At 42.3% G+C, this 27,758-nt stretch overlaps 1 protein-coding gene across 2 annotated transcripts; it reads right to left on the reverse strand.

Annotated features, from left to right (window-relative positions):
• Window positions 1-571: 571 nt before the first annotated feature.
• Window positions 572-27,758, reverse strand: PKD2 (polycystin 2, transient receptor potential cation channel). Of its 2 annotated transcripts, XM_059826880.1 has the most exons (15): window positions 27,356-27,758; window positions 19,748-19,861; window positions 16,710-16,843; window positions 16,100-16,350; window positions 15,137-15,361; window positions 14,330-14,558; window positions 12,295-12,465; window positions 11,537-11,718; window positions 10,322-10,442; window positions 7,742-7,840; window positions 6,616-6,737; window positions 6,192-6,309; window positions 5,774-5,937; window positions 4,838-4,985; window positions 572-3,831 (listed from the first exon to the last, which is right to left on the reverse strand). In XM_059826880.1, the coding sequence occupies exons 1-15, from the start codon at window positions 27,756-27,758 to the stop codon at window positions 3,598-3,600; spliced, it is 2,715 nt and encodes a 904-aa protein (XP_059682863.1). In that variant the 3' UTR covers window positions 572-3,597. The 2 variants fall into 2 exon arrangements, with proteins under 2 accessions (XP_059682863.1, XP_059682864.1); XM_059826881.1 differs by lacking the exon at window positions 27,356-27,758 and having other exon boundaries at window positions 5,774-5,934; window positions 19,748-19,846.

Below are 27,758 nucleotides of genomic sequence, written 5' to 3' on the forward strand. Positions count from 1 at the left end.
GTGCACTGACTAAAGGCTTAACATACTTAATAAACTCAGTGTGTATGTATTTCGTTAAAGACCGAGATGGATTTACATAAAGCATTCAATTTTCATTACTATGGTATACTTCGACCTGGTGAGACAGCTGCCCAGACAGAACCATGGGGTTTCTATGCGAGGCTGGGATTTCCAAGAACCATTCAACCCTCCAGATGCTGGGGGATTTCCTGAAACAAAGGGAAAAAATAAAGGGGAATAGAGAAAAAGAGTAGAGAAGGTAACTTCCACAGCAACTGTGAAGTAATAAAGGGACAGAGTTACTAGCAGTCGGAGCTGCTACCTGAAATAACAGAAGAGAGACCTGTGCGTTTGCACAAACGCAGATGTGAAATAAAGCGTTAAAAAACTAGTACTGTTTGGGCAGCGAAGTAGCAGGATCAGCCCAGTCCTCTCTGTTCATTTACACCCTGTACTCCCTTTTTACATTATTAGGTCATCTGGGAATAAGGTATGAGAGAGAAGTAACACACACAAAGTGTAGGCTTCTTAATGTTCCTTTACAAACCAATTGCATGGCACAACGTTTGCTTTATGGATTATATAAAACATTTATTAGGAAGTAAAGTGCTCAGGTTTACAGATCAACACATTCTTGATCATCGTAGAAGACTTGCATAATTAACAGCTTCCTAATAAGACCAAACACTGTACATCACTACGCAAAAACCTTACCTTTGTAATAAGTGACAAATGATATTATAATCTGAAGTTGAAAAATGAAAGAATAAAATGTTGATAATGTTTGTCAAGTGGCCATGCACTTACTGCGAGGCCCACCGTCAGCACACACGGGTACCCCATGAAAACTTACTGCACTTCAAGATGAAGTTTGTTATTAAGTAACGACACGTTACAGAAATATACCTCAACAAATACCGATACGAATGCAAACATGTTCATAATAAACACATACTACAAGTAAAAAGATAAACTGCATGATTGAATTTACGTTTTGAAAGACACATTTTTACGGGAAACCTATTTAAAACTATACCGATAGGTTTCCTTTTGCTTTCTGCCCCCCCAAGGAAGGCCCTGCCTCACCAACAGATGACCACCGGATCGCTTCTGTGCACTCCCCAGTCCCTGCTGCCGCAAACCTTGGCACTCCACGAGCTTTACTGGCCACAGGCGCAAGCCTTAACGCAAGGTATTCTTAGCAAGGTTCCAGCTGAGTGCTGGACAACTCAAGTTGGGTCATTTGGCCAAAGTCATTGATTTTAAGTACGTGATTATTTAAATACTATCTTAGCATTTAGGCAACCCTTGACCCTAGAAACCCAACATGAATTACATGTTACACACATGTCATTAGTTACATTGCCTCAAAGTTTAAGCTGTAAATCATGTCACATACCAACACACTACACATTTTGGATATGAATATAAGGACAAGGCTAGGTATATTTAAATTGCTTTGTATTTTCTATTTTCCTCGCACACCAGCTGGCCGTGTGTACAGCTAGCGTTTTCATTTTGTTCGTTTGTTTGTTTAAAGTCAGAAATGCCAGTTCCACACAGAAAAGCTTTGCTCAGGAAGGTTTCTAAGGTCCAAAAACTTTCAATCAAGGCAAGACAGAGCTTAGTCTGAGCATCTCTCGTTTCACACAAATGCCCTAACCACTGTGCTGTGCACTGTTTTGGGAAGTTGCCGGGATCTCTTGTGAACGACTATGAATTTCTTCCTAGTACAGGAAAAAATAACCCACAGAAAGAAAAAATACTTCACAAGAATCACAACCTGTTTTCCCACGTTGTTCTGTTCTTGAGCCAAAGCTACTAAGAAATTCCCATCTCCGCTTTCAACTTCCTCCTGCTCCACCTTACATTAATTACGTTTCTGGGCATACAGGTTCTTGTAAACTTAAAAAATAGGGAAAGGCATGAAGTCTATTTAGTTTTAGCAAGTTGTCTGGTTAGAGGGAAGGCATTCTGAGTCACTGTCCATCCAGGCAATGCAGTTGTAAGAACACACGCAAGATGTAAGCCTTGTCTAAGTAGCACTGCCACAAGAATGAGGCGACAACCCCTGGCAGCAACTGCTTTTTGAAATAAAAAGCACCAACATAACATACACGTGCTACTTCTACTTTGTTAAAGAGGCATTTTTTCCTTTATATACCCTACTAATAGCTAAGATGTGTTTGATTATGTAGCTGTCCATTTTCCTTTACACCAACTCCAAGTCTCTAAATACAAGACAACTGCCATCTTCAGGAAAAAAGCACAACTGACAACCTCCCTCCTACACAGGCACTGCACATAGGGAAGGAAACGTGTTGCTAGGCAAAACTACAAACACTACGCCTCAATGCTTTCTATAGGAAACCAACATAATTTCAGCGTTGCACCTCCTTTCAAAAACAAAGCTTCCATGACACAGTGAACAGAGGAAATGAAATACTAAAAATCAGTGATTCTACTACAAACACCTTTCCAAAGGAATCACGCATTGCACCTCAGCAGAAAAGCACATGTAGAAATATACCTAGTAATTTTACAAGCAGTTCTCTTAAATGTAAATACAGACTACATAGTCGAGACATGATTAGAACTTGATAGAACACGAGATCAGATTTTCCCTAATGTGAGCAACTTCTCTGCCCCCTTCCCTGTCACACCCAAGGAAGAGTTATTGTTTTTCAGTTTTGTGTGCTTTTAAATAATGTATTTGCTGCACAGTAACCATATTTACCCAAGAACCTGTGGAATGTTTATCCCAGGAACACTTAGATGATGAAAACGTAGCATTAAAGAAATGGGCACTTTGCAACCAAGCTGAATATGATTACGTCAGTTGGGTGTGAAGAGGCAATTCTCAAGTATTACTTTTGAAATGTTAACGAAATGCAAAAACATGTGATGCGTAGAGTTTCTATTACGGAATAATGTGATTTACAGTTGTACAAACTAAGTGTACTTTCTTCTGTTTAAAGAAACATAGTATTTCTCAAAAACAGTAAAAAATGAACATTTTAAGTTAATTAAAATGTTAGTACACCAACAATAACTCAGAAAAATAGGTAGAAACTCAAAGTGAAAAAAAATGCTGTTTTACCTCTTTGAAAAGTGTCAGCTGTTATAATGAATGAGCCAATAAACTGATGCCATCTTCTTTTAAAAATTGCTTTTAAAAGCATTTTAAAATCGTATTTTCCAATAGAAAGCAGAAAACTCACAGCCTTTCATTTGAGTGTTTTAGCCACAGCGCATTATTTTGCCTGAAGCTTGCTGCCCTCGTCAAAGTGTTCCCCGTAACACATGTATGGAACCCAAATTCCGTCCAGGTGGATTTTGGCACGCCTGGTTTCCACTCTGGCTCCTGCATTTCCATTTCCAAGGCTGACGGTCTCACTGTTGGTAACTTGTACGTGACACATGGCTTACATAGGTCTGAAAATGCCTTATGAAGAGATTATTTACTTTTGCCTGCCAGTGAAAATTGTCCTTCGTGGTCTGATCAGGATGATCACCTCACGCTGGGAAACAGTGGAGTAGTGTATTTGTCGGCTTAATACTGACCCGAAACGTTTACAATCACCTACAGAGTTAATCCTACACATGGATGTTATTCCCCCCATTTCCTCCTCCCCCATCAATACCATCCGACTGGGAGGAAGACGGCCGAGAGTTCCTCGAACGAGGCTGGCCATTCAGTCCAAGCGGTGTTCCCAACCGATGGCTCATCTGGGATGCCGTATCATCCGATTCCCATCGCTCCAACTCCTCTCGCACAAGTCGCTCCATTTGTTCCCTGTGGATTTCATTGTCACGACCCAGTCTTTCATCCTAAACAGATTAAAAGACAGCACAGCTTCCAAACTGCCGTCTGAGCAAAACCCGATACAAACATGGGAGATTCTCACACCACTCAAGTATTCCCACAGGCTAGTGGAGAAACACAGCTAGTGCAGTAAATTGTTTTCTTTCCAGACAACCTAGGTTGCCACGTTCACTTACAAAAGCACAATTTGTATTACAGTTTCCAATATTTGAATCCACCTCCAGGAATGTAAAATACACTGCGGATAGCACACCCACAAGGAAGCCCCATCTCAAGAATCAAGCAGAATTATTGGCTGGAACAACAGTAACAGCCAGGAACACTGTACCTGTGACAGCGCAGCTAGAAGCCCGACCTACATAACCCCCCAAGACAGCCCATCTCGCCCACCCTTAACAGCCCTATTCTGGCTGTTCTTGCCCCATCAGAAGCTAACAGGTTTTAGCATCCACAGAAAGAACACATTTGTCCCACTGGCCACTTCCAGAGGGCCCTTGAGAAGGTGGGAGGGGAGGCAATAGAAGCTAGATAACCCTGGTGACAGAAGTGACCGGCTTCCACCTGCCACACACAATCCCCGAAGCGACATGGGAGAAGAAGAGCAGGCTGCACAGGCCTGCTGGGCTGGATCCCCCAAACTCGAACAGACTAGTCCATAAAAAGCTTTGTATTAATCCCAACAGACACCAAGGGATGAACGAGCTGCTTCAGCAACTACCGAACACCACCGCTGTCCAGTTCAGGGGTTTAGATGGTGCTCTGTTGTCTCAGTGTGACACAGGTCTGCTGTAAGATGGGTTGTCATATCTGAAACTTGCATCACGTCCCTAACATTTCATATGTTTTATATTTCATGTTTTCCTGACACAAAACTGAAATCACTTGGCGACTGCCAAAGCACCCACCTTGTCTTTACCACCGCTCCCTCAACCCTCCCAAGCCAAGCAGTAGGAAGAAGTGCTAACAGCGAGCCATGCAGGTTGTGACCAGAGAGAAGAGTGGGTTTCTTACCTCTGTCACTCCATCTAACAGTCTTCCCAACACATCTCTCCTTTTCAGTTTGGCTCTCTCCATCGCTTCGAGCTTCACAATAACCGCATCGATCTTGGAGACGATACTGCCGATAGAATGCTCCATGCGATCGACCCGCCTCATGAGTCTGAGGGCAACAAGTGTGAGCTTCAGTGACTCTGCCATTTCCGAGTCAGTATCGTTCTAGCATGTCAACACACAGAGCAGATAAGGATGAGACAGCATTTTAATTCAAGCACGCATCTGACTTTCCACAAGTGAGTTCCTACTGTCCAGGAAGGGACAAGGTACACAAGAGTAAGAAGACAACAGAGGGGTAAAGCAGATGGGGAAAGCAGTGCATATTCCACTCTCTTTTCCCTGCTTTTAGGGCATCCTCATCAAAATTTGTTGGTTCTAGTTACTCCAATTCTTCATTCAGCTAGTGTTGCTATAATTAATTAATATGGAGAGCTATCATTTTAGGAAAAATACACACTCACAAGTAACTTAATCTTATTAAAAACAACAGCTGAAGTTCTCCATGAACCTAGAACAACCTCAAGGTTTTACTACTAAAAAAAAAAAAACAGAAAAGTCTTCTGGCATTATTGTAGCATGACTATTTTCTCTGTCTTTTCAATGACCAGGTTTTAAGGACAAGGGGTTTTTTCTTTGTTTTGATCTGGTTTTGGTTTTCTAACTGCTTCCCATGCACCTCCCTAAAGTACTTGCAGTTCAGATATTACTTGAAAGCTACTAAAAGAAGTGACTTAAGCACCTTAAAAATATAACATTTACTTTTATGAATAATTTCATTAATATTCAGAGTTAGAGGAGAGACTACTTCATAACTGAAAGAAGAAAAGCCACAAGGAAAAAAAAACAAAACAGACCACCATGCAGATCCACCCCCCTTCAGAAGGATAAACGTACACTTGGAACTCTTCATAGGAAACTCCACTGGAGCTGCTGCCCCTCCTCCTGGAGCTGTGTCCGCTGTCTTCATCCTCATCCTCCTCGGAGTCGTCCAAGCTCCTGGGGAAGCTGCGGCTGCTCAGAGGACGTGGCAGAGAGCTCCTATCCAGGTCCAGATCCTCCTTAGTGAAAACACAAGCCACAGACAGAGAAGAGGTAAAGACTTTCACCTGTACACAGGGGATGAGGGTGTCAAGGCCAAAGACCTCCTGCCCTCCATCAGTTCCCCCTTGCCTTTTCACAGTTCTGCTCAGACAGCCAGGGATGAGAGCAAACGTGAAGGGAAACAAGAGGATTCTTCTGGGGCAGCAAACCAGCACGGGGAGAAGACTGGCAGACGGCACTGGTGGCATACCACTCCTAACGCTGAGCTCACCCTCTCTTTCTCCAGGTCATCTCTCATCTGCTGGTGTTCGTGCTCTGTCAATTCCTGGTCCCCATCCTGGTCATATTTGGTAAATATTGCTTCAATCTCAGCATCCGTGTGCCCCTTTCTGAAAAGGCAGTAAAAACAGTTCCCTTACTTTCCTTTTTTCAGATGCTGAACGAACTTGTGCAATGCCTGCAGACCCATATGCAAAGATCGTTTACCTGGACACATCTGTTGGTTTACCTAAACCTCCCACCAGATACAGGAAAAGCACGTGCTTTGTGCTAACCCACTAACGAAAAGAAAAGTACTCTGCTGTGTTGTCTTTTTTCACATCAGCGTACTCTTGGCAAGAGAAACTCGCATCAAAGACTTAACATCGCGTGTCTCTGGGGATACTATTCAAGATAAGAAGGAACAGCTTCCTTACCCTTTTAGATCTTGCCGGAGTTCATCAAAATTTAGTTTTCCCCCACCTTGCCTCAGGCTTTCCGAAATGTCATCAACAGTCGTTTTCTTCAATTTAAGTTTGATCATGGCTTTGTTGTAGCCCTAAAGTGAAAATTCGTGTTTTACTTGTCATGAAATGTTAACATTTGATTTCTAATAACTTTTTTGATCAGAAAAAGCAGCTAGTGTACACTATCATTCGATGTGTTCCAAAAGCCCCACCCAAGAACCTGTCTTTTCTGCCAGTTTATCCATCTTTTATTTCAGCGTTTAAATGGGCGACATAGAAATACCTTCGCAGTTAGAGGTAAAGCTTTCATCATTCAATCTGCACTGCAGGTCAGCAGGAATGGAGTATTCTGTCCCAGCAAGACACCTTTGGCAGCTACTGACAGTTAAGCGACAGTTTTAAATAATGCTGACAAAACAGGTACAACTTTTTGTGGTCATTTTGCTTATCTCTCATTCTTCAGTGGTAGGAATGACTTTTTTTAAAAGTCCTCATCCCAACAAAGTAGCACTTTTCATTTTTCTTTGCTCTGCTTTAATAACCAGTTTCCAAGTTTTAAACTCTGAGTTACTGGTCACGCCGAGTACGTGTTTAGACATTTCTGACTAAGGTACAGCACCGCATCCATGCCACAGCGCACGCACGTGCACTTGTTTTTCCTAAACTGGGATTCAGGTCAAGCTCTTAACTCTGTATTCAACAACCTTACTGGCAGCTGCCCCGGGAGCTCCCAACACATTATCCAAGACTTGTCTCATCTTGTTGCCTGAAACAAGGTAATTCCGAGTTCTGTGACCAAACCAAAGAGCAGTTTAACTTCACCAGTTCAATATTTCTGTATGTACCCAGACAGACAAACCTTGTGTCGTATTCAGTAGGCTGATCATTCAACGCAAAGTCTCACATAAATAAAATACGTTGTGATGCAAAGTTTTCATTCATTTGATTTACACTCAGCTCCTTTATTTTACCTGAGATGTGTATTTTCATCAGCTGCTGCCCTGCCAGCTTTACTTTGTACTGTTTATATAGTGTTTTATGGAGTAAGTTCAGATGCGAGGAATGAGATGTCAAACAAACAAAACTTTACTTTTACCTTCCTGATAAGGTCAGACAGTTCCATTTCTGCCTTCTGTTGTGCCATATCCGATTTGACTTCAGAGTATGTATCATTGATAATGGCCAAAAACATGTTCTGTTCACAAGAAAAATAAAAAAGCCCTCTTAAAAATCTCAACAAGTCTGAGCCCTACTACTCCTATAACCTTCATGCGCAGACCTATACATGATTTTTTAAAAAGGACCAGGGGAAAATGGTGGGCTGTTTAAAAAGCACTAACGTCAAGAGCTCGAGATATTGAAATATGATGCGCCGCAGTATAACAACTTTTAATCAAGACTACTGGTTATTAATGTGACTGGAGAATTACTTCCCAGAGAGGGTTCATGCCTACACACAGCAGTGGCAATAAATCATGCCTGTTTAACGTTATGTGTGCAAGTTTGGCCTTCTACCCACAAGGCCAAACTTATACAGATAACAACTGTGAATTAATCTAGGCAACACAACTGGCAACAAAAATGCCTGAGGAATCAAGTTAACTATGCATCCCGTAATAACCAGCACAAACACAAGGTTCTTATCTGGTTACAGCTCTGCTAGCATTTCAGACTGAAGATAAAACCAAAAAAGCTTAACATCAGACACTTGGCATATATGGCACCAACTCTGAAAAGAGTTCGGTCGCTTGTTCAGACAACAGAGAAAAAAAATTAAAAAAAAAACGGTCTCGCTAACCCTGTGCCAAGCATGTAATGTACTTGAGCCATGCTGTCATTACCGAAAGGGTCCTGCTGAACACGGAGTAAACATAACTGAATTGCAAGCTGGACATTCAAGTCCAAGAAGAATTACTCAATTTACTGGCACGTTCAACGTGTCGCTCGTGCGAAAGGCAGTGTTAACCTCTATTTCCTCATGGACTTAAAAAAATGCTTTAGGAGAACAATCTTCCAATGCTGTATCTTGCTGCATTCTTGCCCAACACCACAGAAGCAAGAGGTAACCTGTCTACTGTCTATTTTGCTTTCAGCTGCCCAACATTAAGAGTTGGTGCTTTCTGCCCATCCTCCCTAACTTAGTTTCCAGGTCTCAGACTGGTCTCAAGGAGCTTACAGCAACATTTTGCTGCAGCCAAATAACAGGATGTGCACATATTAATAAGCACACAAACTATAGCAAGTATTTTGGATAACCTGCTGTGCCTTCACACTCCAGTGCTTTTCTGCTACCCCTTAGGAAAAAATATTTCTTTCCCTTGCTGGACACTGGCCTCTGCTCCTCTGGATTTTGTGAGGTGCTTCAAAGCAAATATGAAACCTGCTTCGTGTGCTTCTTCAGCCAGAGTGACCCCTATGTTATTTTCCGATTGACTACTGGCCCATCTCACTGAACACTTAAGATTCCTTACTAGTGAATAGCCAAGATGAAGTCTTCTCCCACAAATAATATCTGAATGCCATTTCTCCTCACCAGAAGAATAAAAAGCTTCATTAAGTACAAGGGTCATTAAATAACTCTAAAAGTTATGATGATACCGGACTGCTGTACTGTTTTAAGATTAGTAAAATCCTGCTTTAATGCTTGCCACTGTATCAAATCACCAAAAAGACAGACAGTTTGGGGAATAATCTGAGGATTTCTTGCTCACATAACAGCTTCCATCCGGTGTTATCATCAGAAACAAAACTAGTATGTATTAATGTTAGTACCAAACTAACTGAAAACTACATGCAGGTAGAAGATATTGGGGCTCTTCACTTATACTGACATTAAAAAATAAATAAATTTACTTGGTCTCCTAGGTTTCTAAGAGAGGGGTCTCGTCCCTCCACTTTTTGTTATATAAATTACTAGTAAGACTGTAATACGGATGCAATACTAGTACTAACAGAGAGTATACAAAAGATGAGTACTCACTCACAATATACTCACTGTTTGAATTTAATTGTCAGACAATCATGTCTACATACTGCCTCTCAGGTAAGTTGAGCTTCTTATAACACTGTTTGTCAAAAAACATACACTGTTTGTCAAAAATCTGCACTGGGAAGGTGAGAAAGACAGGGCCCAACTCTGCCCTGGAGAAGGAAAAGAGGATAGAAAAGAGCCCTTTGCAGGCAAACCTGCATATCTGAAAGCTGCTGCACTGCTGATGAGTTAGGCTCTTCTAGCAGACAAGCTGTGCGTTGCATGCATGAACCAGGCTGTTGTAAACACAGCCAGCCACACATTACAGCGCTTTATAAACTAAGAGCCCGTACGGAACGTTACAGCTGCTTTTCACTAGAACACACGCGCTTGCTGTGTATGCCAACCAGGCACTATTCAGATTTTAGAAATAAAAAAATTCTTTATAATAATAAAAAAAAAGTAAATTAAAAAAAACACAGTATGGAGCACTATATGGGAATGACAACAAACATGCAATGCAAATCTATTTTAAATCAAGAAAAAAATGAAGGAGCGTAGCGGCCGGCCACGTAACGGTCAGGCCCCTACATGGCCTGCACACTCACCGTTATCAAAAAAAGCCCCAAGCAGCAGTAGGAATCAAAGAACAAGAGATGCAAAAATGGCCACCTACCCACCCCACGTAAACAAAGGCGTACATACCAAAAGAATGAAGAACATAAAGAACACAAATGTAGTGAAATAAATTGGTCCCAAAATTCGATTAGCTTCTTCAACCTCTGTGAAGTTGAAGTCTCCCAAAATGATGCGGAACTGAGTAAATCTTAAAAAACAAAACATATCCAGGGTTTGAAAAAAAACACTTTTGGAGCTGTGCAAGAATTCTCAATCTATTTTATCCTAACCGCCTGACTGATGGGCGGCAGAGAGGCCTGCACTACTGTAATACTTTATCAGGCACTGCAATAGTCAATTCTTCAAGCCCATCTCTAGGGAAAACCAAACTCGCAGTCAGATGCCGCACACAGAGAACAAAACTAGGGTGGTTACTTCTGGCTTTCGGTCACGACTGGTAATGGGGCAACAGGAAGCAGAGCAAATCAATGATTACCACTGTCAAGCTTTAAGACCCACTCTCCTATCCCCTCTGCCTCTCGCACACATACAAGCCCAACCCCAACCCTCTCCCCCTAAACGCTGTCTGTACAGTGCCGAGGCTGGAAGAGGCTTGTCACTATACAGCACCGTCAGCATATTTCAAGTTCCTCCGCTTCCCTACAAGAAACTTTTTCCAACACTGCCCCAGTGTAAGGGGGCGAGGGGAAATCGATAACTGAACAAGCTGGTAATTACTTCAGTTAGACTCAGGTTATGTTGTACCAAATCAATAAAGGAAAAAAAACGATTAACAACCCTATATTAAACCCTCTCTCTCTCCTGGATTCCAGCAGGCACTTACAAATTTACTAGCTGGCTGTCTAAGATGCACTCTGTTTGTGAGTCAACCAACTACACATACTATCAGGAACACAGCGTTATTATGCATACAGCATTACAGTAAGCATTACAAACATTATTAAGCATATAATCATTCAAGTGCTGAAGACAGAGTCATTGCTTTGTCTAGGAATGTGACCAACTATTATAAAAACCATGTCACTTCCACCAACTAAAACCTGCCGCTTTTAGCTCACTGATCTCACTATAGTGTGTTTTTAATCTCACAGCAAAGACAGTGTTGTGAACTAAAAGTGTTATCAAAAAATGCATTTGCTACTGAGCTACATCAACAGTGATATGTCTGCAGCTTATCTGTTTAGATGGATGTCATAGGATTTGTTTGGTCTCTGATGAGGCAATCAAATCCATTTACCAATGTACTGAGAAATTCTTTGCATTTTTTATTCCTGTACTTACATGCAGTCCTGGAAAGTGCTGAAGTCATCAATTTGAGTGCCAAAGACAAGATAGGCCAACTGAGCATATGCTAAGAAAATAATAAAAAACATAATAGCAAAGCCAATGACATCTTTGACGCAGCGAGACATGGTAGTGGATAACTGACTCATTGCTCTGTTGAAGTTAACAAATTTGAAAAGCTGTTAAAAGAAAAAAAACAAACAACTGTAAAGACAAGGAAGACAACAATTTCTTAACATAATCGCTCTCCAGCATTTTACACATGAGATGTCTCACTGAATTTGACTGGAGACAAAGTCAGTTAATTTACATTTAGAAATACATCACTTCCTAAAAACACTGAGGCTTGAAAACTCGTTTTCAAATGAACTGGACTAGCTTTACCAACCCTTCTAACAATTCAGAAGTTTTGAATAGATAAAATGGGCACAGTTAGGCCAGGCTAGGAAAAAGCAATACCCAGTAAGAATTACTGACTTACCAATTCAGGAATACTAAAAACATTTCTTTCCGTGTCTGCTGTGACAAAGCACTGTATCAGTGACTGCATCTTCTAGACTTAAACAAAGGCTAACTAAACCTGTGGCAAAATACAACCTTGCTTTTAATCTGCAAGAAGCCACCCCTGCGCTCTGACTGTCTCGCATGACCAACTTTAAGAGAAACACGACTAAACCTCAAATAATGTATCACGCGAAACTCACAATACTGCTTACGTTCTAACGTTAGAGTAAGGATGCGTGTTTTAGAGTTACCTTAATCCAGACAAAAAACACCGTGACTGCAGCAACGTTGTTGAATTGCATTTGCCAATATGCCAAAGGTTCAAAATTGGGGAATGAGTTCTGATCTTCCAGCAGCTTCTTCAGGAGCATATCAACAGTTGACTTCCTATAGATGGTAATTCCTATAGCTACCACAGAGAGCTGAGTACCAAAGAAACATACAAACATATGAAAGGTGATTAGGGTTTTAAAACAACTTGTTTTAGCCACATATGTCAGATAAAGTTAAGACATGAGGAACTTCATGTTATTTACAGCACTACTATAAAGTGAGCTTTAAGTAAAAGCAAATATATTGTTTTCAAGGTGTCCTGACTACAAAGCTAAAGTTTCAAACAGGAAAGTAACAGCTAGGGATTGCACAGAGTCAAGGGGAAAAAAAAATAAATAAATAAAACTCTGATACAACCTTCTCACAGTCCTTCAGGGTCAACCCCGCTGGCCACCGACCACATTACAGCTCGGGGACAGGCAGTTGTGGGGCTGGAGGGGGCAAGGTTTCACCTCCTTTCCCCCAGGAGTAATTTAACAGCCCAGTGGCTGCTGTTTCAGATAGGATCCAAACTAGAATTTCTAGACGTACCAGGAAATGCATTTCACAACAAAACCATTATAGTCCTAGACTACAGACAAATAGCCTGGGAGTAAAAAGATTTAGAAATCTTTTCCTTGCCACAGTTGAAGAACCAGATCACGGTGAAGCCTAGCGGGCTCAGAAAAATGAAGCTGTCAAAGAGAAGGAAATATAAGGAAAGAAAGAAATGTAAGGAAACAAAGATGACAACTGAAAAAGACAAAAGAGTAACGAGCAGAAAGACAGCAGTAGCCAAAAAGGTACTAGAGTTTCTCCAGAGTACAGACGGATCAGTACTGCCCAGAACAAGCAAGAGCAGAGAAGCTGTAGTTTTACCATACGGGTAAGGTTCTTGCTTTGACCTCAGCACATGTGCTGTTTATTAGTGTAAGTCAACCCTTCACCACGTATACAGAGTCACAAAGTACATAATCCTAAATTTAAACAATGCCCCTCAGACAAGGTATAAGCGTGGAATTTGACCCTTTGTGTGAACTGAATTTTACACTCACACTTGAATACACTTCACTGACTGTAACAGCAAAGCATCTTACCCCCCCGCCCCGCACCGTTAAGTATAACAAACGGCACGCAGTTGATGTAAACATCCTCCTAAACGGTCCTTCATTTACAAAGTGCTGTAATCTAGAGAAACCATACTTGGATCATAGATCCTAACTTCAAGACTTAAACCTTTGATGCGTCCGAGCCTGAAGATACAAAACAAAGCGTGGCACTGGAACTGTTTCAGCAGTGCTGGCTTTGTAAACTTTTGGTAAGCACAGCTTGATATAAATCCAGGGAGAACTATATTCTGCAGCTTTAAATTCAAAGCTCACATTTTCTGCTACACCAAGATTACTCATGTGCGACACTGTCCACTTAACCAAGAAAGAGGCCCTGACAGCTGCTAGCACTCCACAATTTTGAGACACTCCTTCAAACTTGGTATTAGCTGGTCAGCATTTTAATACCACATTAAATCTTTTTGTGGTTCTTTGCAAACATATTCAAATCCCAGTCCCGTTCCTCCAAATGCAAATCACTACTTTAAAGCAGATCATTTTCTCACTTGAAAACCACTGCAATAGTCTGTATCAGATACGTAGAAGAGAAACGAGGGCGAGTTTGTTACCTCCCATAATGGCTGTGCCTTTACAGACGAAAGCTATTCAAAAAGCATACCGGAGAAATACTCTGAACTTTTCGCCAGGACGCGAAGGTTGAAACCACCAAAGGCAGAACAAGAAAGTTCGCAAAACACGCCGACATTACAACACAGACTAAAATTGTCTTATTCAGACTGAATAGCCCAATAGGCTCTAACTATCCATCCTAACGATGGCCCCATCGCCTAAACCCGAGTCATTAACGTCTCCCACAAAGGGCATTTCAGAAAGCAATTGTAGCCTTATTGTAAAGACTACTTACCACAATGATAAGGATATCAAGGCAGTTCCAGAGACTTCTGAAGTAATGCAGTCTATGAATGTGAATTTCTAAGATCTCTTCCACCATGTAATAAAGAACAAAAAGACAAAATGCCATTTCACAGGCTGCCAGGAAAAAATCAAAAGTGGAGATGTAGTGAATCAGCCTCACTGGCTGAAATTGCCAAGACGTAACAAGGCCTCCAGTCGCTGGAAACTCCACTAACAACCTGCATTTAAAAAAAAGGCAAAGAACAAAAAAATTTCATTTTACACAGCATTGATGAAAAGCACTACTAAAAGACGTGTGGTTTTATTTATATAATTATTTAAATAATGGAAACAGGCGAAAGCCCACAGAGGATTCAGAGAAGACCCTACACAGAACAGAAGATGTAAACCTGACCACACTCAATTTTGACTAAAACCCAAAGCATTTCAGGAACAGTGAGAAGACAGAGACAAAAAGACCTGTCTTCATCTGCATCTGTTTCACGCTGTCTAAACTAAAGACTGATGTTGTATATCCACGTATTTACTTTAATAAGCCAACTCACTACAGAAGCCGCCTGCAAACTGCACCCAAGCCGCTGCGGCATCAGGAAAGTCAGAACTGCCTCCAGATGGTGAGTGCAGCCGCCATGTCGAGTCCCACTTCTTTGACAGGGAGGCATGCCACTTCAGTTGTCTGTCTCCTTTATACAAAACACATGCTTACCCATGTCCTCAAAACAAAGCCATCACAAGAAAACCCCAAGTCTACAACCTACGCTCTGCAATTCGAACACTGCCACGGTTCTGTTCGTACCTGACAACGCAGAATAGGTTGATGTTTGCATTGTATACAGAGAAATCAATGAAAGCTGCTCTGGTCCCTCTGTCCAGCCACAGGTTCTTCTTGAGGCTAGCAATCTGCACAGCTGTCACCTCTCTGGTCCTTGAGAGGTCTTGGTAATAACCAGCCCCACTGTATGTGGCAATCAAGCCCCAGTGGCTGCTGCCATTCATATCCTTCTCATTGGTGTACGTCCAGCTAGTTCAGAAGTAAGAGAAACAGAGCACGTCAGTCTTTCCGCTTACGATTAACAAAACAGACACCAACAAAACCTGACCAAAAAACCCGTATCAGTTACTTAAAGCTGCTTTCATTTAAGAGGTACTTGTACAAAGTTTTGATGCTTGTACCCTGGAGAAAGAGCTTACAAAGTTCCTTTGACTAACACAACAAAATTAAGATAAAAAGATGGGTCACAAGTATATCAATCGTGAAAGAGAACGCATCAATTCACTCAAGCAAAACTTCTATCCTCAGGGAAAAGAAAGAAAATTGCCATTTACATAGCTACATTGCACCCCCAAAACCTTTTACAGTTCAACTCACACATCATCCTCCAAGAGAGGCAGTGCTATTCCCATTTTTAGCCAGGAAATACAACTCGGTGAAACCTGCTGCAGTAATACAATCTGGAATTACAGAACAGGTGCTGATGAGTCGCCGTGCTGCACTCAGACCATAGCATGTCTCCGGTGCGTAACGGCTACCAACAGCTCAATGACAGCACCTAAACTCAAGTGGATCAAGAGCACAGTCCTCTCCAAGTTCGGTAAGGTTCCTCCACGAGCAGAACTGGCAGCTGCTCTGGATTTACCTGGCTTTACAGACAGAACATACAGCAAATGCAGAGTTGCCTCTGCCAAGTGACTTATTGTGTAATTCAGCATAACCCAGGTCAGGAAAAAAAATAAATGCGTCTACAGGAATACTACGTACGCTGTTCCATTTCGAAGTCCAAAAGGAGCAGTATCTTCATTAGCTACAGAATAGACATCGTAGCAGTCTTTTATTTCGTCCTTTAAATCTTCAGGTATTGAGCACGAACCGTTTCTCACTTTCAGCTGCCGAATGCGAGGCACCCCTAGGAGCAGGTTCTCATAATAAATGAAGCTTTTGTTTTCTGCCATGGTTTTGTTGTTGTACCACATCTCCCAGTAAAGACCATCCAGCAAAGGGCCTTCTGCGAACTGGGGAGGAAGACAGAATTTTCGTTTGCATGTCACCAGCACTGTTTTTATAGATCTTCATTCCATAAATGTGTTGGAATTGCAGTTGATAATTTTTCTGACATAAGGCCTTACTGTCACCTGTCCTCCAAAAGACATTCCACAACCTTGCCCTACCCTGCCCCACTAGCGTTACCCAGGTTCTAAACTTTAACATAATTAAAGGCCTACTTTGTTCCATAGCTTTGACGCTGCGCACAGAGATCTTCACGCAAAACCCCCACCGCATTAGAAAAAACATCCTGCAGGTTAAATTGACAGGCCATGACAGGAAAAGCAAATCACAGCAACAGAGAGATAAAAAATTGGTTTTAGATTACCTTCCAGAAGTCATCCATTGTGGACAAAGTTTTGAAATCAGTTTTCTCCATTTTTGATACAGGTGTTTCCAGGAAAAGCTGCGACATAACCCTTGTGTAATAGTACATACTGGAACTCACTGTCCCGTAAGTCACTGCAAAAGATTTGGTAAGGAGTAAGCGGTAAAGGGGTGGGGGAAAGAGAAGAGAAAAACGGAAGGACAAAAAGAAAAAAAAACCCAAAAAAGTACTTTGCTTGTTTTGAATATATCAGGTTATATTTGTATAGATTTTGCACTGAAAAGTTTAAGCTTCAGGACAAAACAAAATCCACACCAAGCAGCATTTGTGGGTCAACTGTGATTAAAATACAAAAAGCAGTGAAGAACAGACTGATCACTCAGTTTAAAATACTCAGTTCTCCTTCCAACTACTCATTCTATTATTAATGCTTCTACAAAAGCTAACTTCAAGAAAAACAAAGGCACAATTCAGCAGCCTGAATGGAGGCAGCTAGTGCCTTTTTAGGTGACTTGTGCCATCCAAGGCATCCACAGAGAGCTGGCACGGATAGCACAGGTCCTCAGGAGAGCTATGTCCTGCTTGAGCAGATAATAACGGTCAACGGGTATCGCAGGGCAGCGCGAATGACATTAGCCGCCTATGGTTAGGCAACGAAACTCCACCCGAGACATACACTGCTTCGAAGAGAGTCTTCCCGCAGAAAATAAATGACTGCGTGTTACTGCTTTTCCTCACACTGGGCCAAGCATTTGGCTGACGACCACAGAGAATAAATTATAAAATGACATACAACGCCAAGATGGCTCAAGAGAACAGTCTCTGGCACTGAGACTGGTACCGCCTGTAAATACTTAAAACCATTTTATGGCTAAAACTCAGAGAAGCCCAAAAGATTAAATCCACACTGAACAACCTCCATCAGTTTTGACAATTTTATAAAAATTTTTTACCCCAGGGAAGAAAATGTGCTTTTCTTTAACAACCGGAAAACAAGAATTAATTTTAACAGATTTCTGCTGTGGCGCATGGGATGTATCACGTGACCGTGCATACCTGGATTCTCTCTAAATACATCCTCTCACAAATACAAGAGTACCAGAAATGCCCATAGCACTTAGCCTGCACTGGAAAGTTCTCTCCTAGGGCACGCCAAGCCACAGACCAGCCTGTCCCAGAGTTATTGCTTACGTGTAAAACTAAAAAGGATAGCACTTAAAAAAATACTAGTGAGTTAGCAATAGCTGTAGATAATTTAACACACTACGCTCTTCCTTTATTCTGTCACCAAAAATCTTTTTCTATAGAAAAAGAAATTTTGAACAGCTTGCAGTCAAACTTTTCCCGCTGAAACCAATTTCACTTTATTTTAATTCAAGTCCGTCACTGCTAGCCCTCTCCTGCTGGTACAGCATAACGGCCGCAAGCAGTCTTACACTACTTTGTCCATAAACCTGCACTAAGCATTCTTAAAGGACTTGGGAAGGAATAAACCCATGATATTTAGTATATAACCAAGCTTGCAGTACAACACCGAAACAGTTGTGTCAACGGTATGAAGTTTGGGGGTTTTTTTAGTAATTCTACTCCACACAAGCAAGGCAGACTTGCTCTCAGAGCCTGTCTACCAACGTAGTTTTGCATTTTCTTTTCCACTCCAAGATTCTCTGTCACAAAAAATAAAAACATCACCTTGTGCTACTACAACTGATCATAAACGACAACTTAAGTGTCACTGATATTTCAGGCATTTAGAACAGAACTGCCCACACTAAAAATAGAAACATATCGACTTTCCAAAGAAATACTAACTTAATGCTTACAAATTTTGTTGTTATTCTCCCTAGTAACCAAATAAACCATCTATTTCACAACTCCATAGTAAGTTCTATTTTGCATTGTCTTGGAATTTTTATGCAACTGTATGAACATGCCTTGTTTTGACTATTAACTTAAAACCCCCTAGAAATCTTGAAATAGAATTGTATAAGGGCTTCAAGTTCCCAAGGCCAGAAAAGACGATTGCTCTCAGAACTGTTATATTATACCGGCCACAACTGTTCACGGTGCTGTGTGAGGCCTGTGGTAAACATCCTGTACTATCCGCGCCCCAGCATCACTAAGGTTCTTCACCCTGAGAAAAGAACAGCAAACTCAGTTCAGGCTGCTTTCTTGAACTCCGTTTGGGTCCAGGAATATTGTTGTGTATGAGGCTGGAGATATATCAAGCTCCTCACTTCTGGACTAAGTCCGTATTTAGGAGAATCTGCTAATACTATCGTCAGTGTTGATTCTACAGCACCTACCTCAAAGCAGTCACCTCCTTAAAAGCCAATAAAAAAAATAAAAATAATTTTAAAAAGAGTAGGTTGAATGTTACTCTGTTCTCTGTTCTATAGTATTATGAGACTTCATATATCACATCACAGACAACAAAACAAATGGCACACTTACATCATGGAAGTCTCCAGCTGTGATTCATATACACTTGAGCATATATAGGCTGCAGATGTGTTTAAAACATCCAGCATCATGCAAAACACAGATTATCAGATATTTCTAAGTAGCCAGCACTATCTCTGCCTTTCCAGCTACTATCAAGAACTTTTATTCTTAGCATGATCTGTACATAAGCTTGGTGATAAATTTGAAACTCGGCGATTTAATTTAATTTTTTGTCCTAGATGACTCACTCCTACCCATCACATTTAACAGTTCTGTTCAGCGATTTCAAAATATGTAGCAGAAGCATTACATTGCAATGTGGTACGACATTAAAAAAATGCTCCTTAAAACCAAAGAATATTATCATTTGGCTTAAAGTTTCAGAACTTGTTAAAGCACAGAAGGCTGCAGTATTTTCAATCTCAAGCAAGAATCCAAGCACAGAAACAAGGGAAAGATTAAATTCCAAATATTTGCCTACACACCTGCCCATGAATTCTTCTCCCACATTACCGAAACAACCTTCATTCTGGAATTGGGGAGAGCAAGCAGATAGTACAGAACTGGATGCATTAATGCTGAATGGTACTTACAGACACACAAGACCACGAGGAAAATGATGTATGTAACCAACTCCCGTAAAACACTTTTCAGATATCGCTCTCTGCTGGTGTTGCTTTCTTCCATGAGTCTTGTCCCCCACAGACCTTAAAAGGAAAACATGTATAATGATATACACAGATGTCTGATATTATGTCACTTGTGTATATCTAGTAAGTGGTTTTGAAAGCTTAACCTATGTCATGTCTGCTGCAGGTTCTTCTATGGATTTTAAACCGATCTAAGTTCAAGCAAGAACAACTTCTTTGGGCTGCCGTTCTGTAGGCTGAACGGGGCCCGAGGCAGTATTAGCTATTAATGAGATACCATAATAATTCAGAAACAGCTCAGCAGAACTCTAACAGAATCTGCTGAAGATTTGCCAGAAGTGCTGTCACTTAAAACCACATGGTAGGAAACCAGATACAAGTATACAAAGACACACACAGATAGCCATCCTTCAAGAAACGCAGTGCAGCGTTCTGGGTTTTTTTGAAGTATCAAAAGCATTGTTAGATGAATGAAAATGCACGTTCAGTATCAAATTTTTATTAGCCGTCTTAACTAACTGTCTACCTGAAAGGAGGATACTTTAGTCAAACATATTTTTAAACTGAAACAACAAAGTCGGTACCGAGCCCATGATCGGGACGGTTTTCCGAGATGAATAACGCACTAACAACTAGTTTGTTATTAAGCAGGCATTCTTTAATACAACGCTGGGCAGCACTGGGGATTCGTCCACCACGAGTGCTCCAACGGGTTAGCAAAGCACCTCAGTTTATATACAGAAAAATCATGCATATTCATCAGAATTCTAAAAAGGGCGGTCTTATGTGGATGAGTTCCCGGAATTCATTTGCATAGTCCAAGCATGCGCAGTAAAATTAGGGTTAGGGTCTTTTCACCCTCTGGTGGTCGTTCATAGTCTTCCTCACACTGTCCACTAGTCCATACACGGTCATGGAATTAGCTCATCCATCCTTTGGCCTCGGAATGTTACAAAAGGGTCAGTTTGAACTAGTTCTTTAGCACTTACCTTGACACAAACGTCCCGAGTCCCTGTTATCAATGATATATTCAGGAGGCATAACGAGCTACCTCAAGGCCCATTTGATCTTGTCAGGAAGGGAGTTACACGTCTTGAAACATCCTATTATCAACTCTGCTCAGCAAATAACTAAAACTATGCAAGTAAAGCTTTTATGTATCACAGTAGGGTCTCAGCCAGGGACCGTCAGTGATTTAACCCTTCATTCACATATTTTGAAAGAAAACAAATCGTAACCTTCCTCTCCCAAATAGGCAAGGCATGTCCAACAGAGACACAGCAGGGATCTTGGCGAGTTTTTCTACACGATTTCTTTCCCTACACAACAAACAGTTATCACTGAAACATTAGCAGCAGCCTAAATGAGCAACCATCGTCTAGCTATCAAACTGGGCAACTGCATTAGCTGAACTACGTCCGCCCGTTACGAGCTTCATGTGACACCTTACATTCTCAAGAAGACAGCGTAAGAGAAGTTACTGAACTTTGGTCATCCCCTCCAAAAGGGGTTACAGAAAAGCAAAAGGATCTTTTAAATGGAGTCACTAAAAAAACCAACCATCTGAGAAAAGAAAGCAGTTAGTAACCACCATGCTTATTTCCTGGGCCTAATATGGAACAGGAAAAAGCTGGGAACAGCTGCTGATGCTCAGACCAGAACTGCTACCTTCATGGAAGTTCTCTTCATTTACGCCTAAATAAAGCAAGACAATTTGACCATAGTTTACGACGGGAGAGAAAACATATAAAAATAAAAACTCGCTCTTATGGAAGCACACCAAATTTTTACCCTTTTCCTTTTCAGGTACTTTAAACGGCCAACCTTTTAAAACATCCTTTATGTTCCCAGCAGATGGAAATGAAGCAACCTCAAACTACCTAGGAAAAAATCCTGGATCTATCAAACATACCACAGTAATTTGAAGTCAAATGGAACAGCAACAAGGGGTAGCCAAAACATGTTACAAAGCTGACAACGAAGCGAGAGTTCAGTTGCTTTGCAACGGCTGCTGTAAGACTAAGACAGACAAAGGGCTGATCTGCCTGCTGCAGACCTTCATTTGCTAAGAGATGGGAACAAGGAAGCTCTGCCCTCTATCTGCAAACACAGGGTTTATTCAGAAAAAAAATAATGCGTTAGATGTTTTTAGAAGCCTTTCAGCTGCCACATTTTTAAGCTGTGACCTAACCACAAAGTCAACCAGGAAATTTCTCTTGCATAGTCACAGCAAGCACTAATAGTCTTAGCATTAACTTCTCTTCATGCTCCTTAATTAGTAACTTATAACCTTTGCTACCATCAGCCCCCAAAACAAGAGAGCTTTTTCAAAGCTGTTCTTTAAGGCTAAGTCTGAAAATTTTCAGATAAAGACTGCAGCTTTACTACACAGAATGCCAAATCCTCACCATTAGGTCATTCTTGAAGACAGAAACTCAAAACCAAGAACATTTACAGAGTCACTAATAATAAAGGACTCAACAAACTCAGCCTCTAACACAGCACTACGTTGCACTAGCAACCCCCATAATAAAGGCAGGAAAACATTACGGAAGAGAGGAAGAAAAGGCTGGAACAGCCAGTGAGCCAAGCTGGCGAGAGAGCCGAGTCCTGGCTGTCAGCACATTACTCACCAACAAGAAATGCGGTGAGCAGAAAGCTTGCAAGCTCAAATTCTGTCATATTAGAATATTGTTAGCAGTCAGCAAGGAACAGAAAGTTACATGTGAAGGGGGAAAAAAAAAAAAACCAAAAACCCACACACAAAAAACCCCCCAAACCACCACCAGAGATCATACGATGATCTTTGTGTTAAATGAACTCTGCATTTGCCAGTCAGGAGCTTGAGGCTTTCATTAGTTGCCTTGTTTTTAGAAGATACGTACATTATTCCCCTTTTTGCCTTATTAGAATATTGGTTTAGATGCATCAAGAATAGTGGCGGTAAGCAGTGCTGGATTTAAGTTGACATCTACTGCAAGCACCAAGAACGTTTCATTTCTAGCCTCGATTAATCATTTTCAGTTCATTCCTTATGTAAATTTGCTATTCATCAACTTTTTGACAGAATCTATGTACCCTTTCATTTATCTAACAAATCTGCAACTAACCATTCTCTCATACTCATTCTGTAGGCCAAACAGCTTATCTAAAGAGTATACAAACTCAGAGAGTTGTCAAAAAACAATCATCAAATGCAAATTAAAAAAAAGATGAAATTTCATCTTACAATAAGAAGTCTAACTTGTTAGGTAACACAGGAAATTAAACTCTTGCTGTTTACACATATATAAGATGTTATATACATACATACATGTATATACGTACATACATGTCATATATAACATGTATATGTACTTACATATACGCATATACCTACATAATCATAAAGCCAAGTTTATAAGGTCCAGCATGCAGATAAAGTAATCCGGTTTTATGTAAAAGACTTAAGTTCTGAAAGCCCTCAAGCCAAGATACATATCACTAACTAATCTGCCTACACAGAAATTCAGATGCTGGGGCAAGGGAAGGAAAGGAAAGTGACCCTCAGGCAAGGACACTTTGTCCCAAAACAACAATAAAACAGTCTCACAATCCTTCCTTCACATTCCTCAGTAAGGTACAATCGGAGCCTGCGCTAGTTCAACTCAATAAAAATGCCATGATGCATTCTTCGTAAATGTAACAATTAATGAGTGACTGGAAAGGATATTTGATACTTCCCTTTAACAGTAACTAAGGAAATCTTTCAAGAAATACCCCGCGTACACCCCTTAGTACGGATACACATGAGGACACAGCAGCACTGGGTGACCAAGTACAGCTCTGAGGGACAGCTTACCTTTCCAGCCTGGCTCTGGAAATGGACTTTGCTCTTACCCATCAAAACTTCTGATGACTTTCTCCTTAACAGAGTTGAACAGTCGTCCCCTCCTCTCCCCTCAGCATCTAGGATGTTTGCTGAAGAGATCTGCAAAACTAGAGGGACTAAAGCTACTTCACAGAGACTCGCGTTAGAATCTGAAAAGAATCCACAAAGAGAAGAACCTAAAATACAGATAGTCTGAAGTAGTTGACTTTCTATTCGCTTAGTAACTCCCGTTACAGTCCCCCCCCACCGATAACTGCAATTACCAAAATCCCATGACCTTAAATCCTCTCCGCATTTTTATTTCACAACTGACAGCAAGAAAAGCGTGAGCTGTCATTCAGTATCCCTCAGCTGATGAGTGGCAACTTGTTTAGCCATGGTAACACTATCGCTTTTGATATCCAAAGGATTAATCCCTCTTGTTGATTTCTGCCTAGTGAAATGGAACTTCATTAAATAAATCTGTGCTAAGCTCTAGCATAGCTCTAGATGACCTCTAGTCATCTTGAGATAAAACTGAGTACCAAGTATGCCATTTTCCAGTCTTCAAAGATCTCACAGTTATCCATGAAATGTCAGAAGAAGTACTGAGTGCTTCTTCCTGTATCAAAACCTCAGTTATCCTTCAAGTGCCCTATATTAATTTCAGGCTTGAAAGCAGCCCTTTTGCTGCGTAGCCTGCAGCAATCACATTCTTCAGAGAAGGTTAGTTACCGACGCAGCAGGCAACAGCCTGCAGTACCTTCACGGCACGGAAGTCACAACTAGCCATTTACTGTGCCGATGAATTAACGGCAACATTCTCATGAAAGGGCCAGAAAAGGATCCGTCTACTAGAGTAACTTTAGTTACACTTGCCTATGAACACAAAATGTACGCAGGTCAGAAATAAATGGAAACTGTGGATAGTAACCACGGGGATAAATCCACTCCGAACATTCCTAGGACTTGAAACCAAGTCTTTTCATTTTACAGCTAAAAGTAGAATACTACCAGTGTACGCTGACTGCCTCAAACAGCAAGAGGCAGCTTGGTCCACAGCCACGATGGAAAATATTTTTTGGTTTCTCGCACTGCAAGAAGGTGCAACTTTGCACCATTCTCCACACAGCGCACACTCGATTAATAGGCTCGCACCCAATAGTGTAAAGAGAACTGCACCGGTCGAAAGGATGCGTAACGTTACCAGGACAAAGGTCCTCCTCATCTTTCAGCCTGAAAGCAGAAATTAAAAGTTCAAAGTACGGACGCGCATCAGCTCCCAAACTGGTTATTCTAGCCCAGGATACGTTGCTTTTAGGCAACAGGACAGGCAAGGGATCCGTGTATCAGAGCAGGGCCAGAACATCTTCTCTGCCAACATCAGCCCGATGCTGATGCCGCTGAAGGCTCAGCTGCACTCATTCTGCCCAGCACAGCATGCAGCTTCACCAAAAGCCAATTCCTCTTGGTTCTGCTGCTTGCTTAGCTGAACAAGGTGAAAATACATACATAGGCTTAAAAACAAAAAAAAAAACTGCTAGAAAAAAGCATACTAAAAATAAACAACCTTCCTCCACCCAAAACAAACCCTAAACCATAGATGCAGATGAACTATAGATGATTCAACAAAGCATTTTACCAAGCCTTTGTTAGAATGGTCTCTCATGGAGGGGGGGCGGGGGGGGGGGGAAAAAAAAAGTCTGTCCGAAGGACTTTCTTTCCATCTGCGAATACTCTGACCTTACACAAATCACACGTTATTAAGCTCTGCCTTCGGTTTCAAAACGGCTCAGAAACCAGCACCAAAATCACTCCTAGTGTGGATAATCGGTTTTAAGTATTCCTGCAGAAAACATGAGGGAGATGAAACAGTGGCAACTTATGCCGGGTCATCGGGAAGTCACTCTCACACTCACCTCATGTCCAAACACCACTATTTTTCCCCACAGTTAAAAGCATATACAGGAGGTTCCTTCTCGGCAACAACTAGTGCGAAGGGAGCATCTGAACAGTCTACCTGGATAAACATTTTTATAAAAGGACTTCACTTTCTTCAGGTGAAGCAGCTCCTTTCCTAGGCATGCACATATCTCAGCGACAGACTACACACACCACTGAGGACTCCAAACAGAGCAGTGCCAGTTCATGCATAACACATAATTATCATTGATATCTTTTCCCGGCCATTCTGGTCTCTTGTTATGAAGTGACTTAGTTCATTGAACACTCTCCCAGTAAAATCTGCTGAAAAGAAAACACGCTCTACTCCATAATCTCTGCAAGTCTGACTGGCATCCAAGTAAAACACTGCAATGATCAAGAGGGATTTATTTTGGTGCAAGACAGCTGAAGTCGGAGAAATCGTTATAGCAAATGATTTTTGAATGCACGTGAAAATCAAAGTGAAGACACACAGGACATACAATAGCCTAATTTACAAGTCCCTCCTTAAAATCAAGTTTGTTTTGACACCTCTGCTGATGCCGTGCCAGCCAGTAACAGTACTACCTATTACTTCAGAAAAAATCACATTTTAGAATCATAGAATCATTTAGGTTGGAAAAGACCCTTAAGATCATCGAGTCCAACCGTAAACCTAACACTGCCAAGCCCACCACTAGGTTTCTTCTCCTAAAAGAGTATTTTCTAGCATTCTCTAAATATTAGAAATATTTCTAATATTTTCTAAATACGGTTTACCTTTCCTGCAGCTTTATAACTATAAAAATTTTTTCTGACACTTGAAAAAACCCTATGTTTAAAATCCTCGTGATTCCATGCTGACATTTTAAGCTCCTCTGAAAAGGCAGGGGGGTTTCTCACATGCGCTCCCACAACCCTGAATCCAAAGAACTCCCCGTCCACCATTTTCTCTTCTGTGTCAAATCAACCCTGCACAGGGCCAGCTCAGCAGAGTTAACGCAGTAAGGTTAGAACTACACTCGAAAACGCTCATTTGATGTGCTCCTGCTTCGAACTACGTCCCCGGTCACCAGCTGCGCGTCAACAGGCAGCTCTCAACAACCCGGGGCAGCTCCAAGGCACTGCACGCCATTGCAGAGAAGCAAAAAATGAATAAAACACCCTCCCGACAACCCCGCTCTAAGTGCAAACACCATCCTACCCACCTCTTCTATAGGACAGGATGCTGAAAAAGACAGTATTCTGCTCCAACTCTCCAAAGACCTGGTGTTGGATCAGAAAAGCCACAAGTACCCAAGAGCTGCTCAGGAGAGTCTCTCACACTGAGAGCAGCCAGGACTAAGACCTGGGGGGCAGAGATGTCTATGCTCCAGAGGAAAGGAGAGAGCGGTGCGTGCGTTTTGTGTGTGCTGGGGGGGCACAACCAGGACAGAGATCAGCATACGGGCGTGCATGAAGAGGGGCTGGACACAGACTGGGGCAAGGAGGGACGGACAGATGGGAGAGGGGAAAAGAACAGGGGTAGAGGAAAAAGAGGACAGATAGCAAAGGGGTGGGTGGAAGAAGAGGCAAAAGGGACTACAAGCAACTCATACACCTTCCCCTCGGTGGCACTCTGGAGGAAATGGCAGCCGAGCTATGGGAGCCGAGCGAGACTCGGAGCCCGCTCCGGCCGGAGGGGCCGGAGGGGCCGGAGGGGCCGGAGAGGCCGGAGGGGCCGGAGAGGCCGGAGGGGCCGGAGGGGCCGGAGGGGCCGGAGGGGCCGGAGCTCTCACCTCGCAGTCGCCGCGCCAGGCGCTTGGCCCAGGCCGCTCGGTGGGGCGCGGCGCCGTCGGGCGGCAGCTGATGGCGGCTCGGCCCCTCCGTCCCGCCGCGCCCCGCGGGCAGCCGCCGCTGCCGCCGCCCGCCGCCCTGGCCCGCCGCGCCGCTGCCCAACGACGACGAAGCGCCGGCCGCGCCGCTGCCCCACTCCACGTCCATCTCCAGCACCGGCCCTGCCGCCGCCGCCGCCGCCCCCTCCTCCTCGGGCTCGAAGCCCGGGTTGTCCCGGCTCCAGGCCTGCCGCGAGCAGGCGGAGAGCGGCGGCGACGGCGGGCAGGAGCCGGCCCGCGCCGCCTCACCCAGCCGCTCCAGCTCCAGCTGCTCCCGCCCGCGGCGGCAGCCCCCGCGGCCCGCCAT

The sequence above is a fragment of the Gavia stellata genome, chromosome 19 (genome assembly GCF_030936135.1).
Source record: "Gavia stellata isolate bGavSte3 chromosome 19, bGavSte3.hap2, whole genome shotgun sequence".
In the NCBI taxonomy this organism is placed as follows: domain Eukaryota; kingdom Metazoa; phylum Chordata; class Aves; order Gaviiformes; family Gaviidae; genus Gavia; species Gavia stellata.

Bases quoted from the DNA above. Each gene is read 5' to 3' on its own strand.
- PKD2 (XM_059826880.1), bottom strand. From the start codon at position 27,758: ATGGCGGGCCGCGGGGGCTGCCGCCGCGGGCGGGAGCAGCTGGAGCTG. The intron at 6,310-6,615 runs GTAAGGAAGCTG...CTGCCTTTTCAG, and splicing joins CTCCGGCAAGATCTAAAAGG to AAAGGGGCACACGGATGCTG. The intron at 5,938-6,191 runs GTGAGCTCAGCG...GTTTTCACTAAG, and splicing joins ATGACCTGGAGAAAGAGAGG to GAGGATCTGGACCTGGATAG.